Genomic DNA, 19,495 nt, shown 5'->3' with positions numbered 1-19,495 from the left:
CACGGATGCGTGTTTATTTGTTTTTTTGTTTTTTTGTTTTTTTTTTCTTTTTCCCGGGGGTGATCGTATCGACCCAGTTGTCCTAGAATGTTGCAAGAGGGCTCATTCTAACGGAAATGAAAAGTTCTAGTGCCCTTTTTAAGTGACCAAAAAAATTGGAGGGCACCTAGGCCCCCTCCCACGCTAATTATTTTCCCAAAGTCAACGGATCAACATTCTGAGATAGCCATTTTATTCAGCGTAGTCGAAAAACCTTATAACTATGTGTTTGGGGACGACTTACTCCCCCATAGTCCCCGTGGGAGGGGCAACAAGTTACAAACTTTGACCTGTGCTTATATATAGTAATGGTTATTGGGAAGTATACAGGCGTTTTCAGGAGGATTTTTTTGGTTTGGGGGAGGGGTTGAGAAGAGGGGGATATGCTGGGGGAACTTTCCTTAGAGAATTTGTAATGGGAGAAGAAAATTTCCATGAAGGGAGAGCAGGATATAGGCTACTAGCATTATTTAAAAAAAAACAATTAAAAAATAAAAGTGAAAAAGCTTTTTCAGCTGGAAGTAAGGAACAGCAATAAAACTTAAAACAAATAGAAATTATTACCCATATGAGGGGCTCACCTCCTTCTAATACCTCGCTCTTTACGCTAAAGTATTTTCAGTAATTTAGACTACTTATTCTACGGCTTTTGTGATTCAGGGGGTCATTCTTAATGAATTGGGATAAAATTTAAGCTTTAGTGTAAAGAGCGAGGTACTGACGATGGGGCGAATCCCCTCATATATGTAATAAAAACATGAGAATACAAAAGTTCTTTACGTAAGCTAATTTATAAGTTACGTAAATCTTTTACCAATAAAAAGATTCGTAAAAAATTAAAAGTTCTAGTTGCCTTTTTAATTAACCAAAAAATCGGGGGGCAACTAGGTTCCGTCCCCCGCTCTTTTTTTCTCAAAATCATTCGATCAAAATTATGAGAAAGCCATTAAGCCAAAAAAAAAATATGCAAATTTCGTTTTGATTATTCCTCTGCGGAGAGCCAAAATCAAAACATGCATTGATTCAAAAACGTTCAGAAATTAAATAAAAAAAACAAGTTTTTTTAACTGAAAGTAAGGAGCGACATTAAAACTCAAAACGCACAGAAATTACTTCGTATATGAAAGAGGCTGCTTCCTCATCAACGCCCCGCTCTTTACGCTAAAGTTTTTTACTGTTTTAAAAAGAAGAATTGAGAGAAAGAGTCAAACTTTAGCGTAAAGAGCGGGGCGTTGATGAGGAAGCAGCCTCTTTCATATACGAAGTAATTTCTGTGCGTTTTGAGTTTTAATGTCGCTCCTTACTTTCAGTTAAAAAAACTTGTTTTTTTTATTTAATCAGATAAGGAAAGGCTGACTCGTGTTATTATTATTTTTTTTTAATTACTTATATTCGCTTCATTTAATTCTGTGGTACTTGTATTATATAGCGACCACACTCAAGAAGTGAAGTTAGGTTATACATATTGAAATGCAACAAAATATGATGAAAATATAATACTTTACTTACAAAATTATGGAAACTACAACAGAGAATTACGGAAGGCATGCCACCTACAACGCATTATATTAAATACCATACCTAAGCAACTCTATATATTAAATATTTAATTAATATAGACCAGGCACGTACGCAGGATATTTTTCGGGGGGGGGGACCAAAACCTTCGAAACAGCAGATATAAAGTAGCACTTTTTTTTTTATTTAGTAACTAAATAAATGCAAAAAGCACGTATATCAGAAAATACAGATTAACTTTAATCTGTAGTATTGTAGCGGATGGGGGGGGGAGAAGACTGAAGCCTCAAAAGTACGTTTTAGGCTCAGGTTATGTTCATAGCGATTTAGAACCAGTGATTAATCTATTATATCCCACTGAAAGGGAAATTTTAGGGTTAACAGTGCAATATGGGTGCTGTGGGGGGTAGTTCTTCTTTTGCGAAAATGTCGATCTTAATGAAAAATGATAGTTTCCAAAATTAATCCATTAAAAGCTGTACTTCATCCTAAAAAACGCCCTAATGTCAAGGATAATTCTATTTTGCTGTGGAAAGCACTCTCTTTACGAAAAAAAAAAATAACAGTACAATCGCTAATTACTTCAAAGAGGGTACAAAGTTAGACATAAAATGGGTTAATAATTGGGCAGTGACTTGACCGGATAATTGCATGCTGTAAAATCCCAAAAAAAAGGCTTCACATATGCATCTAGATTCTTGATAAATGTCCTACTTTTGCCAGAAACCCCAAGAAACCACGGGGAAATTAAACATTTCACAAAATTTCGGTGCCAGATGTAGACCTATACCTAATTAGTAGTTTCTCTCACTCAGACTAAGCTGATTATCTCCGAGTGAACACAGAAAACTACTTTTATCAACCAGTTCGTGGTAACCAACTGTAAGTAAGGAGCGAACCGGCTCAATAGTAACCGAAATTCTAAAACGGAGTTTTGATACCAATAGATACATCAAAAGAATTGGCTTTTTATACTGATTTTAAATAAATAACTTTCATCAAGTTTAGTCTTACCCATCAAAATTTACGAGCCTGAGAAAATGCCGAAAAAAGGGGGAAACACCCCCTAAAAGTCGTAGAAACGTAATGAAAATCACACAATGAGATTCAGCGTATCAGAGAACCCTACTGTAAAGGTTACAAGCTCCTATCTGCAAAAATGTGGAATTCTGTATTTTTTGCCAGAAGACAGATCGCGGATGCGTGTTTAATTTTTTGTTTTTTGTTGTTTTTCCCCCGTGGTGATCGTATCAACCCAGTGGTCCTAGAATGTCACGAGAGGGCTCATAGTCGAACAATCTAATAACTAATCTTTGAGAACGACTTAATCCCAAACAGTCCTCGGGGATGGGTTGAAAGTTATGAACTTCGCTCATTGTTTACGTATAGTATTGGTTATTAGGATGTTTACAGACGTTTTCAGGGGGAATTTTTTCTGGTGGGGGGGGGGGGGGGGGGTTCAGTGGAGGGTGTTACGTGGGAGGATCTTTTCATGGAGGAATAGAATTTTCCATAAAGGGGGCACCAGTTTTCCCAGTATCATTTAAAAAAACGATCAGAAATTTAAAAAAACAGTCTTTCCAACTAAAAGTAAGGAGCTACATTAAAACTTAAGACGAACAGAAATTATACGTATATGAGGGGGTTCGTTCCTCATCAATACCTTACTCTTCACGCTGAAGTTCGAATTTTCTTCTAATTCTGTAAGAATGGCCCCTGAATCACAAGGGCCATTTAATTAGAATAAATAGCTCTTTCGAAAGTACTAAAAATACTTTAGTGTAAAGAGCGAGATGGGCAAACCCCTTCATATACGTAATAATTTATGTTCGTTTTATGTTTTAATGTTCCTCCTTACTTTCAGCTGAAAAACCTTGTTTTTTCATTTAATTACAGATGAAGAACAAAATGTGGTCGCTATATCCCACAAGTATTAATTCTGTTATGTTTGACAACTTTTTTTATAGTAAGTACAAATATCAGTTTTTCTTTTCTCTCTTTTTCTTTTGTTTTTGGAAAGGGTCCGTATTCATGATAATTTTGACTTCGCTAGGTTTATGCATTTGCTAAATTACATAATCAAAGAATTTGGCTGTATTGAAATGACTTCAATGAATATCTTGCTTTAATTAAATAGCTGGATGGATCCGGTTCTGTGGTTATCAACACCAGCTCTTTAGCCTTTTAAAGAACTGGGCAGAAACCAAGCCTATAAGTTCACATGCCAGTTCTAACCAGTAATATATTATTTTTTTTTTACTTTATTTCTTTCCAAACCAAATTTAATCAATTCATGTTTTTGAAATTCAAAAAAAGTACCTGAAAATAAAGAATGATAGTCCATATCAGGCCAAGAACCACCGCTGGACGACCATCGACTACGTCTGAAGCATTAATGTTGACTAGTTTTATCTGTAAGAGAATGACAGTGTAAAAATTAAATTTTTCTTAGAAGTTACGAATTAAAGATCGGAAAAAAAGGAGAGCGTAGAGAAATATGATTTTAAGCTAACACATTTTCTTACTCGTCTGTTTGAGCGCATCTTGTAAGTTTCCTAAAAGTAAGGATAAATACACAATAATTACTAAAGCAAAAAATCCAACTAGTTATCCGAGACTAAATAATCAAACAGTTCGTGATAACGGACTGTAGTAAAGAGCGACCCGGCTGAATAGTAACCGAAACTCTAAAAAACTGAATTTTAATACCAATAGTTACATCAAAAGAATTATATGTTTATGCTGATTTCAAATATATAACTTTCATCAAGTTTAGTCTTACCCATAAAAAATTACGAACCTGATAAAATTTGCCTTATTTTAGGAATAGGGTGAAACACCCCTCTAAAAGTCATAGAATCTTAATGAAAATCACACCACCAGATTCATAGTGTCAGAAAACCCTATTGTAGAGGTTTCAAGCTTCTATCTGTAAAAATGTGCAATTTTGTATTTTTGGCCAGAAGACAAATCACGGATGCGTGTTCATTTGTCTTTTGTTTCCCTAGAGGTGATCGTATCGACCTAGTGGTCATAGAATATCGCGAGAGGGCTCATTCTAACGGAAATTAATAGTTATAGTGCAATTTTTAAGTGACCAAAAAAACTGGAGGTCACCTAGAGCTCCTCCCGCGCTCAATTTTTCCCAAAATTACCGAATCCAAATTTTGAGATAGCCATTTTGTTCAACATAGTCGAAAAACCCAATTACCATGTCTTTGGGGACGACCTATTCCCCAACAGTCCCTGGGGGAGGGGCTGCAAGTTACAAAGTTTGACCATTCTTTACATATAGTAATGGTTATTTGGAAGTGTACAGACGTTTTCAGGGGGACCTTTTTGCGTTGAGGGAGGGGGTCGGGGGTAGGTAAACGCGTGGGAGAATCTTTCCATGGAGGAATTTATCACAAGGGAAGAGAATTTCCATGGAGGGGGCGCAGGATTTTCTAGCATTATTTAAAAAAACAATCAGAAGATAAATTAAAAAAAAAGATTTTTCTACTGGAAGTAAGGAACACCATTGACACTTGAAACGAACAGAAACTATTACGTATATAAGAGGGTTCGTCTCGTTTTCAATATCTCGCTCTTTACGCTAAAATATTTTTAGTAATTCAACCATTTATTCTACGGCCTTTGTGAATCAGGGGTCATCCTTACAGATTTGGGACAAAATTCAAGCTTTAGTGTAAAGAGCGAGGTATTGACGAGGGAGCAGACCCCAACATATACGTAATAAAAATATACAAATATAGTAGTTCGCTACGTAAGTTACTTATATTTATTACTAATAAAACGTTCGTAAGAAAAATAAAAAGTTCTAGTTACCTTTTTAAGTAAACTTGAATTGGAGGGCAACTAGGCCTCTTCCCCCGCCCCTTTATTTTATCAAAATCATCCGATAAAAACTATGAGAAAACCATTGAGCCAAAAAAAAACTAATATGCAAATTTGTTTTAATAATTCATGTGTGGTGAGCCAAAATCAAAACCTGAATTATTTAAAAAATGTTCAGAAATTAAATAAATATAAAAAAAGGATTTTTCAACTGAGAGTAAGGAGCGACATTAAAACTTAAAACGAACAGAAGTTATTCCGTATTTGAAAGAGGTTGTCCCCTCCTCAACGCCCCGCTCTTTTCTCTAAAGTTTTTATTATTTTAGAAAGTAGAGCTGTGAGAAAGAATCAAACCTTACCGTAAAGAGCAGGGCGTTGAGGATGTGACAACCTCTTTCATATATGAAATAATTTCTGGTCGTTTTGAGTTTTAATGTCACTCCTTACTTTCAGTTGAAAAAACTTGTTCCTTTTATTTAATTTGTTTAAAGGCGGGTAGCTAGCTTGATTCTATCTCATTATTAGTGTTTTTCCTACCAGATGATTCATAAATAGCGAATGTATAACTTTCCCTTAGCACGATCTTTTTGGTCACTTTAAAAGGGCTCTAGAACAGTTCGAATGAGCACTTTTCCGATCTTCTAGGAATATCGCTTCGATAGAATCCCCCATGAAAAAAAAACACGCATCCGTGATCCTTTGCTGGGACAACATGCAAAATTCCACACTTTTGTAGATAGAGGCTGTGCTGAATCTAATGGTGTGATTTTCACTAAGACCACTTGCCTCTTTGGGGTGTTTCCTCTTTTTTGGAAAATCAGTCACATTTTCTAAGGTTTGTAGCGTTTGATGTTTAACCTTAAATTCAATTAACTTTATATTTGGAATCAGCATAAGAAATCTATTCTTTCTATGAATCAATTATTATCAAAATCCTTTTTTAGCTTTGGCTACTATTGGCTCGAGTTGCTCCTTACTTACATTTTGTTACCATGAACTGATTGATTCTATACTATTTATTTTACATGTATTTTGGATGGGAACTAGCAGACACAAATTCGTTTATTTATGAGATATTTTCCTAAATGAAATATGTATAGGTTGTTGAAAACAGAAGGACATTAGAAGAACTTGAGATGTATTTTGAATTTAATTTGTAGAATTACGTTGCAGTATTATTACAATTTTTAAAGCCGCAATTCTGCCAAAAAAATCAGACTATCCATAAGCAAGTCTACTTCCATTTATTTTTGCTTTTTGGACTTCATTACTTTAGGAGAACTGATTTTTAGGAGAATACTTTAGGAGAACTGATCATACCATTATGAAGAATACGAGGTCAAAACAAGAAACTTTTAACCGTAAGCTTTTAACTCAAGGTCCTGACGGCCGGTGTGACGTTAAAACCAGGGACCAATTTATGTCCTGCTTGACGGAGTGAAGGAATTAAATGATGATTGTGAAAACTTTGCTTGGTTACCTATTTCGGCATCCTACTCACCTACGATGACACAGTGCGTCGCTAGCACAGGAGAAAAAGGAAAATAAGACATGTGACGGTTTCAAGGTATCATATCGAATATTTATCACGATTGCTGAATCAGCGTGAGAATTGAGAGAAAACTTTTTTTCACTAAACATTTATTTTTAGAAACTCGTTTTTAAACTTTCAGTAATTACAAGGACTGGGAAGGTGAATGTTCTAAAGGAAGTTCTAAGCATCTGGTTAGAGGTAATAGATCATCAAGATTTCAATGGTTAACTGTATGGGCTTCCAACCATATCCAATCCAGAAACGAAACAAAGGCAGCGTAGTAGCGCTGCCTAAGTAAACAGAGATGTGAGCCCTTTCAATTTCCAATTGAATAAGCCTTTTTTGAAGTTTCTACGACAACAAATGGCCATCTCAAAAATTTCTATCAGATACATTTCGGGGATAAACGAGGTGCGGGGGAGGGTATCCAACCACCAATCACTTTGAATCTTAAACAGGGTACTAGAACTTCTGATTACTAATCCAATTAGCCCCCTCCGAAGTTTGTATGACCACTTTTCTACAAAAATCTTATATACCCCCCGGGGCATAACTTACAACCCTTGCCCTGAGGACTTTGGGAGTGGGGATGGTCATACTCAATGACGTAATTTCCGGACCTTTTAACTAGGCTAAACTACGTGGCTACTTCAAAATTTTGATTATATGAGTTTTGAGAACTGGTGGGCGTGGGAGGAGGGTGTATTGCACTCCAGCCACTCTCGACTATTAAAGAGGACACTGGCCCTTTCAATTTCCAATCAAATGGGCTCTTTTTGGAGTCTCTACGACAACTCCTTCGATACGAAGTTCTCTGGTCTAAAACAACAAAAAATAAATAAACAATACATTGTGCCCACTTCCCTCTTTACTTAGGCAGCGCTACTGAGCTGCCCGTGATAACCTAAAAGCCTCCCAAAATTATTGTGATTTGTATAATTTTTTCCTATATTAATTCTGCAATTCTCTTGTATATAGCTGTTCTGATAATTTACACTAAACATTTAAACAGCTAAAAGTAAAAACAGATAAAATTAACTCATTTGTCTCTGGATGAAAACAATGTTTTCAACCCAAGTGCTGCAGTTGGAAATATTTGTATAAAAATGAGAACTTACCCTTTTTCCCTGGAGAAACTTCAGGGCAGTGTTGGCATTGCTAAGAAAATGGGGCCTTCTCAAGTTTCTCCCCTTCTCTACAGGCTGAAAAAAAGAAGTATGTTTTACTGAAAAAAGAGGAAATTGCATTTCTTAAATTTGAAAATACTTTTCCATCAAAGTAGAAACAATAATAAATAAAAAACAAATAAATAAAAAATGGGACGCATAGTAACTGGGCCTTAAAGTGCATGTCTTGTACTAATTTGAAATTGAAATTAGTATATTTCCTGTTCAAGTGGATCTTTAAGTGGAAAATACATTTGAAATGTAATTTTGGCTGTATTGGTTTGTGACGCCCAAAAATGGGCGCTTTTTTGTCTATTATTGGCTTGTATCTACTTGTAGCATATATACAGGACCAGACAGATTTCCACAGAAACATAAATGTTTCGTAGATTGGTTATATCAGAAGTATCAACATGTGGTCCCTGAAACAAGGCCAACAAATTTTTCCCCTAGTTTAGTTTGGCCTCACGAGGCACATAAACAAAGAAAAGGGCCTCAATAGAGACAGAATATGTTGAACAAAATAGTTGTAACGATTAGTCACACATAAAACAGACCCAAGTTCGTTTTGTCTTCGACCAACGAATTTATAAGCAATTATACTGGACCAAACAAAACTAACAAGAACACGAGCTAAGAGCTCATATGGCAGTTGTAACGAGGCGGGACGAGTCAAGAGCCAAGAACTCATATGGTATGAGCTCTAACAAAATTCTAAGAATCAATAGATTGATTTAAAAGGAAAATCAGAGGCTTAATGCCAGTTGGGATTTAAAATAAGAGCTCTGAGTCACGAGGTCCATCTAAATATCAAAATTCATCAAGATCCGATCACCCACTCTTAAGTTATAAATACCTCATTTTTTCTACTTTTTCCTCTCCCTTCAGCCCCCTAGATGGTGTAATCGGGGAAAATGACTTTATCAAGTCAATTTGTGCAGCTCCCAGACACGCCTACCAATTTTCATCGCCCTAACACGTCCAGAAGCGCCAAACTCGCCAAAGCACTGAACCCCACCCCCGAACTCCCCCAAAGAGATTGGATCCAGCACGGTTACGTCAATCACGTATCTACGAAATATGCTTATTCTACCCACCAAGTTTCATCCCGATTTCTCCACTCTAAGCGTTTTCCAAGATTTTCAGTTCACCATCCAACTCCCCCCCCCCAATGTCAAAAGATCTGGTCGAGATTTGAAATAAGAGCTCTGAGACGTGAGTTCCTTCTAAATATCAAATTTCATTAAGATCCGGTCACCCGTTCTTAAGTTAAAAATGCCTAACTTTTTCTAACTTTTCCAAATCAATATCCCCCAGCTCCTCCAAAGAGAACAGATCTGTTCCAATTATGTCAATCACGTATCCATAACTGGTGCTTATTCTTCCCATCAAGTTTCGCCCCGATCTCTCTACTTTAAGCGTTTCCCTAAATTTCTGATTCCCCCTCCAACCCTCTATGTCCCCGGATCCGATTCGAATTGAAAATGGAGCATCTGAGATATAAGATCCTTCTATATATAAAGTTTTTTTAAGATCCGATCACCCATTCGTAAGATAAAGATATCTCAATTTCCTCTTTTCCAAGAATTTTGGTTTTCCCCATCCAGCTCCTCCCAATATCCCAGGATCTGGCCAGGAGTTAAAACAAGAGTTCTAAAGCACAAGATCCTTCTAAATATCAAATTTCATTAAGATCTGATCGCCCGTTCGTAAATTACAAATACCTCATTTTTTTCTAATTTTTTCGAATTATCTCCCCCCTTTCAACTCCACCAAAGAGAGTGGATCCGGTGCGGTTATGTCAGTAACGTATCTTGGACATATCTTAGGTTCATATCTCACGTATCTTGGTTCTTCCCACCAAGTCCCATTCTAATCTCTTCGCTTTAAATGTTTTCCAAGATTTCCGGTCCCCCCCAAACACCCCCGCCAATGACACTGGATACGTCGGGATTTAAAATAAGAGGTCTGAGTTACGAGGTTCTTCTAATATGAAATTTCATGAAGATCCGATCACTCCTTCGTAAGTTAAAAATACAATCATTTTTTTCTAATTTTTCAGAATTAACCCCCCCCCCTCAAACTCCCCCAAATAGAGCAGATCCGTTCCGGTCATGTCAATCACGTATCTTGCATTTGTTTTTATTCTTCCCACCAATTTGCATCCTGATCTCTCCGCTTTAAGTGTTTTCCGAGATTTCCGGTTCCTCTCAACTCCCCCTTCCAACGACTCTGGATCCGGTCATGATTTAAAATAAGAGATCTGAGTTACGAGGTCTTTCTAAATATGAAATTTTATTAAGATCTGGTCACTCCTCGTAACTCGCACTTTTTAACTCGTAAATTAAATATACCTAATTTTTGCAAATTTTTCAGAATTTACCCCCACCAACTCCCCCAAATAGAGCAGATCTGTTCCGGTTATGTGAATCACGTATCTAGGACTTCTGCTTATCTTTCTCACCAGTTTCATCCCGATCCCTCCACTATAAGCGTTTTCCAAGATTTTACCCCCCCCCCCCCAACTCCCTCAAATGTCACCAGATCGGGCCAGGATTTAAAATAAGGATCTAAAGCACAAGATCCTTCTAAATATCAAATTTCATTAAGATTCAATCACCCGTTCGTAAGTTAAAAATATCTCATTTTTTCTATTTTTTCAGATTTAACCGTCCCACAACTCCTCCCAGATGGTCGAATCGGGGAAACGAAAGTTTCTAATTTAATTTGGTCTGGTTCCTGATATGCCTGCCAATTTTCATCGTCCTAGCTTACCTGGAAGTGCCTGAAGTAGCCGGGACAGACAGACCTTTTCTCTGATCGACGCAAAAATTTTAGGTAAGTAAAATGCTCTAGGGGACCTTAATCACAACAAAACTTTTGGAAGAAAAGATATTGCTGCATTGATTTTTGCGCAAAACATTGAGTATTTTCACACTGATTCTTTTTAAAATTTCAAACCATGTAGACACTTCAATTATAAGCACACGACCAAGGGAACTCTAATCGAAGGCAACACTCTAGTGTCCCCTATAGTATAGGCCCATGAGACTTCAACGTATTTTTTTTCAGCACCCCTTCACATGAAATGGGTGGTTATAGAAAATTCGGAGAGGGTTCATTTGATCGGAAATTTAAAACTAGTGCCCCTTTTAATAGCAAAAAGCGATCAGAGGGCAACCAGCCCCCCTCAGATGTCCTTTTCAGCAACCCACTTCTCAAACCGTTTTTAAGATAGGGGGATATGATCGTAGGTCTCCAGATGGGCATAATCTATTAAGCTGAAACTGTCAGGAGATGTCTAGAAGAACACAATCACAGCACACTAAGTGTATGCTGGTCCTTAATATGACGCATCAACAATTATCTCAGAAGCGGCTAAGGGTACTAATTTGAAACTTTCGAGGAATGTTGAGGAAGATGTTAAAAACTGATTGGAGGACAACCAGCCTCCCTTGTCCATTAAGATCCACAGTCTCTCAACATTTCACTTAGGTTTTCGAAAAGATAATATGAACTTCTATCAGTGTTCGAATTTATTCCATTTTAAACCAATTAGCTTCGAAGGTAGGACATTTTACTTAGACAAAATGAAAGGAATTTGAAAAATCGAAACTTCGAAATAGAAAAAGCTACTGAAGGAACATTATTTTTGAAACACCAATATCAGTTGCGGTTCTTAGAAGATTCAAATCTATCTGTCTTAACGTGTTGGAATTTTTTTTTTTTACTTGGTTTAGAAAAAAAAACTTCTATGATATTAAAAAAAATGTGATGCATCATGACAACTTTGGAAATTATTTCTAAGTGAGCGAAACAATTTTATAGGCTATATAAGAGAGTTCGTGTCATCTAGTGCACTTTTCGCAGTATTACTCGATTGAAATACAAAAGGGTAGCAAATCAGAAATTTCAGAAAACACCCCAAACACTCAGAAATTGGCATTGGAAACCGACTTTTTCATGATTATTTCAAAGAAATCTAGAAGAGATGCAGAATTCCATTTTTCAGCTCTCAGAGATAATCTAATGTTCTGCAAGAGTACGACATAAAATTGTTGTGAAAAAGTTTAATTCCTAAGTTAGGAGAGTCTACTTTTGACACCATAGACAAATGAGGAAAAAAAAGATTTTTAGTCTTTTCCAGAAAACTACTAGAAATTTGACGAACTTCACGTAAACTTTTTGAACCGTTAAACAATTCCCATACCTATGGGAACATTTTTAGTTTGCATCGCATACCACTTCGGAGCTCCAGATCGCTGGTCAAGAGAAAAATAAAATAGATGCGAAAGCAGCAGTGTTGCTTCGCAGCACAATTACCTTTTTTATGGAACATTTTTTTTAAATTAATTTGAGAAATGGAAAGCGCTTATTAGATGGACACTCTTTGGAAACACATGCAGTATGAAGGTTGGGGTTCAGGTCCGCCACAGAAAGAAACTAATGTTTATCTATAATAGGACATCATTAAACATGTCAGCTTTTAACTGTTTTGACTAATTTGAATAAATTAGTCAAAATTAGTCAAAATAAATTAGTCAAAATGCTTCAAATAAATTGTTCGGCGTCGGTCAGTTATGTTGTAATTCCTCCACTTGGAAACTATATACTACAAATTTAGAAAGGGTCAAACAAACATCTCATTGAACAAGAACGGATTTTTGACAAAGTTACAGAAACTAGCCAAGATTAATAAACACAAGTTTCTACAGAGTTTAGTGAACAAAATAATGGATTTAGAAGCACTTTTTGCATTTGATAGCTGTTGTTCTTTGTGTTTTTTTTTACTATTTTGTCACGTTCCGATATATATTAGCATATTACGACAAAATCCTTTAAGGGTTTTTTCACCATCCTCAACCTAAAATAATTTCAGAGATACTTTAAGCATAATTGTTTTTGTTTTTTTTTTTAGGTTTCGTCACCATCCTCGAGCTAAAAAATTTTCAGAGATACTATAAGCATGATTGTTTTTGTCTTTTTGTTTTTTTGTTTTTTTTAGAGAGAGAGAGAGAGAGAGAGAGAGAGAGAGAGAGAGAGAGAGAGAGAGAGAGAGAGAGAAAGGGAGAGAGAGAGAGAGAGAGAGAGAGAGAGAGAGAGAGAGAGAGAGAGGAGCTAGAATCTTTAAGGTTTTCCTGAAGTATCTTAAAAAAAAAGATGAAAATTGCGACAAAACCCTTAACCGGATCGTCTGACCTAATAATTTGCGACTGACTGAGAAAAGATACGTGAACTTGTGAGATGTTAGAAATTTTTTCTAATCATTTTATTTATTCATTTTATTGTACTGTAGGCATCTGTTTTCTATGTAAACAGAAAGCCATTGGAATTAACAAAGGTGGGAAAAGAAACCAAAGGAAGTGTAACTGAAAGAAGAGATTCTTGGATTTTTGTTCTTTTTGTGATACAAGATATTGGTATTAAAAATTTCGCATACTTTAATATAAAAATTCAAACACGCAAGATATTCACGTTGACAACACATGATACCGCACTTTCTATCAAGGACAGATGAAACGAATAAAGTCAATTCTTGGAAACAGAAAACTGAATCTTTTTATGTGTTTTGGGTCAATTGACCCTTGTCATTCAACTTTTCTTGGCTGTATGTGCAGCTAAAATATTTGCAGAAAAATTTAGTCCTGAAGTTAGAAATTAAATAAAAAAACAAGTTTTTTACCTGAAAGTAAGGAGCGAAATTAAAATTTAAAACGAACAAAAATTACTCCGTGTATGAAAGAGGCTGCTCCCTCCTCAACGTCCCGCTCTTTACGCTAAAGTTTGACTCTTTCTCTCAATTCTACTTTACAAAACAGTAAACAACTTTAGCGTAAAGAGCGGGACGTTGAGGAGAGAACAACCTCTTTCATATACGGAGTAATTTCTGTTCGTTTTAAGTTTAATATCGCTCCTTACTTTCAGTTAATAAAACTTGTTTTTTTATTTAATTTCTGAACGTTTTTGAATTAATGCATGTTTGATTTTGGCTCTCCGCAAATGAATAATTAAAACGAAATTTGCGTATTTTTTTTTTTTTTTTTTTTGCTAAATGGCTTTCTGTTAATTTTGAACAAACGATTTTGAGAAAAAGGGTGAGGGAGGAGGCCTAGGTGCCCTCCAAATGTTTTAGTCACTTAAAAAGGGCACTAGAGCTTTAATTTCCGTTAGAATGAGCCCACCCACGACATTCTAGGACCACTTGGTCGATACGATCACCCCTGGGAAAAAAAAAACAAACAAATACACAAATAAACCCACACCCTGGCACGTACGCAGGGGGGGCCTTCGGGCCCGTGCCCCCGAAATTTTGTGAAATGTTTAATTTTCCCATGGTTTCTTGGGATTTCTGGCAAAAATAGGACATTTATTAAGAATATAGATGCACGTGTGAAGCCTTTTTTGGGGGATTTTACAGCATGCAATTATCTGGTCAAGTCACTGCCCAATTATTAATCCATTTTCTGTCTAACTTTTTACCCTCTTTGAAGTAATTAGCAATTGTACTATTTTTTTTTTTTTTGTAAAGAGAGTTTGCTTTCCACAGCAAAATAGAATTATCCTTGATATTAGGGCGTTAATTCCCCCTTTTCAAGATAAAGTACAGCTTTTAATGGATCAATTTTGGAAACTATCATTTTTCATTAAAATCTACGTTTTTGCAATAGAAGAACTACCCCCCGCAGCACCCATATTGCACTGTTAACCCTAAAATTTCCCTTTCAGTGGGATATAATAGATTAATCACTGGCTAAAACGTACTTTTGAGGCTTCAGTCTTCTTCCCCTCATCCGCTACAATACTACAGATTAAAGTTAATTTGTATTTTCCGATATAAATGCTTTTTGCATTACTAAATAAAAAAGTGCTACTTTATATCTGCTGTTTCGAAGGTTTTGCCCCCCCCCCTCCGAAAAAAAATCCCTGTGTACGTGCCTGCACGCACCCGTGATCGGTAGCCTATTCTGGCAAAAAATACAGAGTTCCACATTTTTGTAGATAGGAGCTTGAAACTTCTACAGTATGGTTCCTCTGATACGCTGAATGCGATGGTGTGATTTTCGTTAAGATAGCTTTTAGGGGGTGTTTTCCCCTATTTTCCAAAACAAGGCAAATTTTCTCAGGCTCGTAACTTTTGATGAATATAACTAAATTTAATGAAACTTATATATTTAAAATCAGCATAAAAATTTTATTCTTTTGATGTATCTATTTGTATCAAAATTTTGTCTTTTAAAGTTTTGTTTACTATTGAGCCGGGTCGCTTCTTAGTACAGTTCGTTACCACGAACTGTATAATTACCACAAACTTTTTGAAAAAGTAATAAGTTTGTGGTACTTGGATGATATACCCCTACCGCTCAAGAAATAAAGTTAGGTTAATCTTAATAAAATATACTTGAGTATGATAAAAATATAATACTTTAGAAACAAGTTTGGGTTATATATTTGCATCTTAGGGGTAAAGTCCAGCGGGTCTGCATGCAAAATGTGTTGGCTACAATTGTTCTGATATTTTGAAGTAAGAATTGTTTTCTGACTTCACACTGTCCAAATACTTTATCCCACCCCTAATGTGCAAATATATAGCTCAAATTATATATTTCGCATCTATTCTATCACTTCTCTTTGTCCCTTCTCACGCTAAGTTAAAAAGAAACTACCGAAACCAACTGGTTTAGAGCGCTCAATGCATGAAGAACTTAAGAGGTAGGGGTATATCATACAAGTACCAAGTTTGTTTTCATAGTACTTCGAACAAACAAAATATTTACAGGATATTTCAGCTCAAATTCGCTCGGTCAATTTAAGACCACAATAAAAGATAAAAGAGAATTAAATTTCCCGTGCCTAGGCATTGTTAATTAAGCTATCTGTTGTCCCCAGCAGACCACTGTTCCTGAATCAGTTTCAGACTATAAAAAGGCATAATCACAAGCCAAGTTCTGGTCCTCAGAAATTTAGTCTGTCTTACGCCCCATTCCGGTAACGTGCTGGTATGTAATTAACCTTGAGATTCAATTTCTCAGCCTGGAAGCAACAATACACTTACAAATCAATTAAACGATAGTTAAGCTCAGAAATACAAGTACATATTCGTAAAATAGTCAAAATATGCAATGCAATTATGAGAGAATAAATACATAAATAATTAAATATTGGGACCAATAAAGGAGGGCTTAGATTATTTTTAATTAAGCTCAATGATCTGTTCTCCGATAGATGAATGAAAGACAGTAATAAAAGCATAAAAATGACTCTTATAAGCTTTTCTCCGATAGATGAATGAGAGACAGTGATAAAAGCATAACTTCTTTTTTTTCAACCACTAAAATTCGGTGAGGTTCCTAACTTCAGGATTCCTTCTTTGGCTACCACTATGATAGGGGTAACTTTCCAAATCCTTGAGCACAGTTAAGATTTTAGAAACTGTATCAAACGTCCAGTGATTGGTCCCAAGAAACTCTGACTTTTGGGCACAAAGGCATTTGTTTTTTGTTGTTTTTTTTTTCATTTTCTTCTTCAGGCTCCTCATAGTTTCGAATGGGTTTTCAGGACTAAAATAGAACGAAATCCTGGCCTTGAAGTCATGTACTAATTGTGACTAAGTTTAGCTATTTTTCCATTAGAATAAATTGGTATTGTCATGTAAGTCGAATAAACATAGCCTACTTTTTCTTGGTTTTCTCATTAATTAATTTATATTTTTGAACTGATGTTAGGTTTCAAATGGAATGATATCACGGCTTTTCATGGGTATTAATTTAAAAAAAAACGTTCCGAAAATGAAGATTTCAATGAAAAGTAAAGCGCCATATTAAACTTAAGACCAGGAGAAATAAATTCCTACATTAATTCAAACACAAAACGACCGTAAATTACTATTAAAGAATAAATAAATCCCAAAACGAAGAGAAATTAAATAAGCAATCATAGCCAACAAACTACTGCTACTACTAACAACTCACTAACAGCACCAAGCCACCTGAGACCAACACAACTACGCAAGCTCTTCCTCCATCCAAATCTATTCAAAACCTCCCTCTTTACACCCTCCCAGGAGGCTCCCATTTCCTTTAAATCTTTGTTTATGACATCCTCCCACCACAGACGAGGACGATCTGCTTTCCGTCTAGCCCTAGACGGTTGGCCAAAAAGGACAAGCTTCGGCCATCTGCAATCCTTCATCCGCGGAACGTACCTTACCCATCTCAACCTTTCTTTCATTAAAGCCCTAGAAAGCGGGATTGAACCAAATTTTTAGAACAGCCTACTGTTTAAAATAAGGTTAATCATCCGGGTACCCAGAACAATCCGTAGGCAATTTCTCTGGAAAACAACTAGAATATCTTCATCCGCTTTTCGGAGCGCCCATGCTTCAGAGCCATCTTTGACCACTGTCATCAATATGCCTTCTAATATTCTAATCTTGGTTTACAGTCTTACCTTCCTATTCTCCCAAACTTCTTTTAACTGTGAAAAAACACCCCAATAACTCTTAACATCTTCACTGATCCCACCGTCTTTACTAATTATTAAATTAAAAAAAAACTAGTTTTTTTAAATGAAAGTAAGCAGCGACATTAAAACTTAAAACGAACAGAAATTACTCCGTATATGAAAGCGGCTACGCCCCGCTCTTTACGCTAAAGTTTGACTCTTTCTCTTAGCTCTACACTTAAAACAGTAAAAAACCTTAGCGTAAGGAGCGGGGCGTTGAAGAGGAAAAGCCCCTTTTCCTCTTCCATTTTTTCAGGAGAAATAAATGCAAATAGGTTTTTATTACTATGATTTCTCTATAGGCCATACATTACAATAGTTTTATCCTGTCAATTAAATAGTAAAAATGAGTAAATAATTTGAATAATTAAATATAACAGTAAATAATCCTTCTCTTAACATACAACTTAGAGTGGTTCCAGAACCACACGACCACATTTCTCCAAACCCTAACTGGGATCAGAAACGTAATTCATTATGGGGAAGAGGGGACAACTGCACCTGCTAGACCTCAATTTTCTCCCCAGATCCCATTTTTTCCTCTCCTGAAAGATAGTTTCTCCGAAAATCTTGTCAAAACTAAGATAAGTCTGTATAATTCAAGCATTCACAGAAACGGGTCAGTTTTCTTTAGTGTATCTTTACCTTTATTATTACTATTTGGCTCATTTTTCAGTTTTCTCTGTGTTTTTTACTTGATTTGGAAAAATTGGCTCCAACTTTCCCCACCCCCAGGATTTTGATGAAATTACGCCACTAGCTTAGGTATGGCTTTAGTGATCTACTAAGTGATCTATGTAGTTGCAAACCATGAACTGGCTGACTTCTATTCCATTTTGAATCAAAATGCCTGACAACTTCAAAGAATAAGTGCATTACATTTAGAAAAATAAGGAAATATATGAAAAAACTTATACAGAGGGACAAAACAGTGATTGGAAAAAAAAATACCCAGCCAAGAATCGAACGCTTGACATTGATTTGAAAAGACCACGGCTCTAATAATTTAATTTAATCTATTGATCTTTTAGGACCATAATTGCAGAACTTATTAAGAGGACTTGGAGGAGGAACATACGGGATGTGTTCGTACAAACGTCCAGTTAAGGGTTTTGGACCATGATTTTTACAATGATACCGTTTTATACTTCCAAGCTTTTCCACTTATGAAAGTGTTGACTTTAGTGCTATATTGCACTTAAAGATGGTAGAATTGATAAAAATCACGTAGATATGAGCAATAGCTTTCAAATGAGACATTAAACATCACTCTAAAAAGTATGGTAACCCACTAGCACCAACTTTCCCACGTGAGACAAGGAACCCAAAAGTGACATTTTTAGTACCATTTGAAACTTGCAGATGGTGAAATCAAACAGTTCGTGGTAACGAACTGTAGTAAGGAGCGACCCGGCTCAATAGTAATCGAAACTATAAAATACGGAATTTTTATAACAATAGTTACATCGAAAGAATCGAATTTTCATGCTGATCTTAAATATATAAGTTTCATTAAGTTTGAACTTACCCATCAAAAGTTAAGAGCCTGAGAAAATTTGCCTTATTTTAGAAAATAGGGGGAAATACCCCTTAAAAGTCATAGAATCTTAACGAAAATCACAGCATTAGATTCAGCGTATCAGAGAACCCTACAGCAGAAGTTTCAAGCTCCTATCTACAAAAATGCGGAATTTCATATTTTTTGCCACAAGACAGATCACGGATGCGTGTTTATTTGTTTGTTTTTTGCCCCCCCCCCAGGGGTGATCGTATCGACCCATTGGTCCCTGAATGTCGTGTGAGGGCTCATTCTAACGAAAAATTAAAAGTTCTAATGGCCTTTTTAAGTGACCAAAAAAAATGGAGGTCACCTAGGCCCCCTCCCACGCTCATTTTTCCC

General features: G+C 36.1%; 1 protein-coding gene across 1 annotated transcript in view; it reads right to left on the bottom strand.

Annotated features, from left to right (window-relative positions):
* LOC136028707 (muscle-specific protein 300 kDa-like) overlaps positions 1 to 19,495 on the bottom strand; it is a gene marked incomplete in the record, with an annotated part of 463,479 nt that overhangs the window by 422,976 nt on the left and 21,008 nt on the right. Inside the window, 2 exon segments of the mRNA XM_065706609.1 lie at positions 3,877 to 3,969; positions 8,047 to 8,130. Of these exon segments, the coding sequence (XP_065562681.1) occupies positions 3,877 to 3,969; positions 8,047 to 8,130 (177 nt within the window).

Source organism: Artemia franciscana, chromosome 1 (assembly GCF_032884065.1).
Source record: "Artemia franciscana chromosome 1, ASM3288406v1, whole genome shotgun sequence".
Classification (NCBI taxonomy): domain Eukaryota; kingdom Metazoa; phylum Arthropoda; class Branchiopoda; order Anostraca; family Artemiidae; genus Artemia; species Artemia franciscana.
Note: the sequence above shows the minus strand (reverse complement) of the source record. Positions and strands in the feature narration are given on the sequence as shown.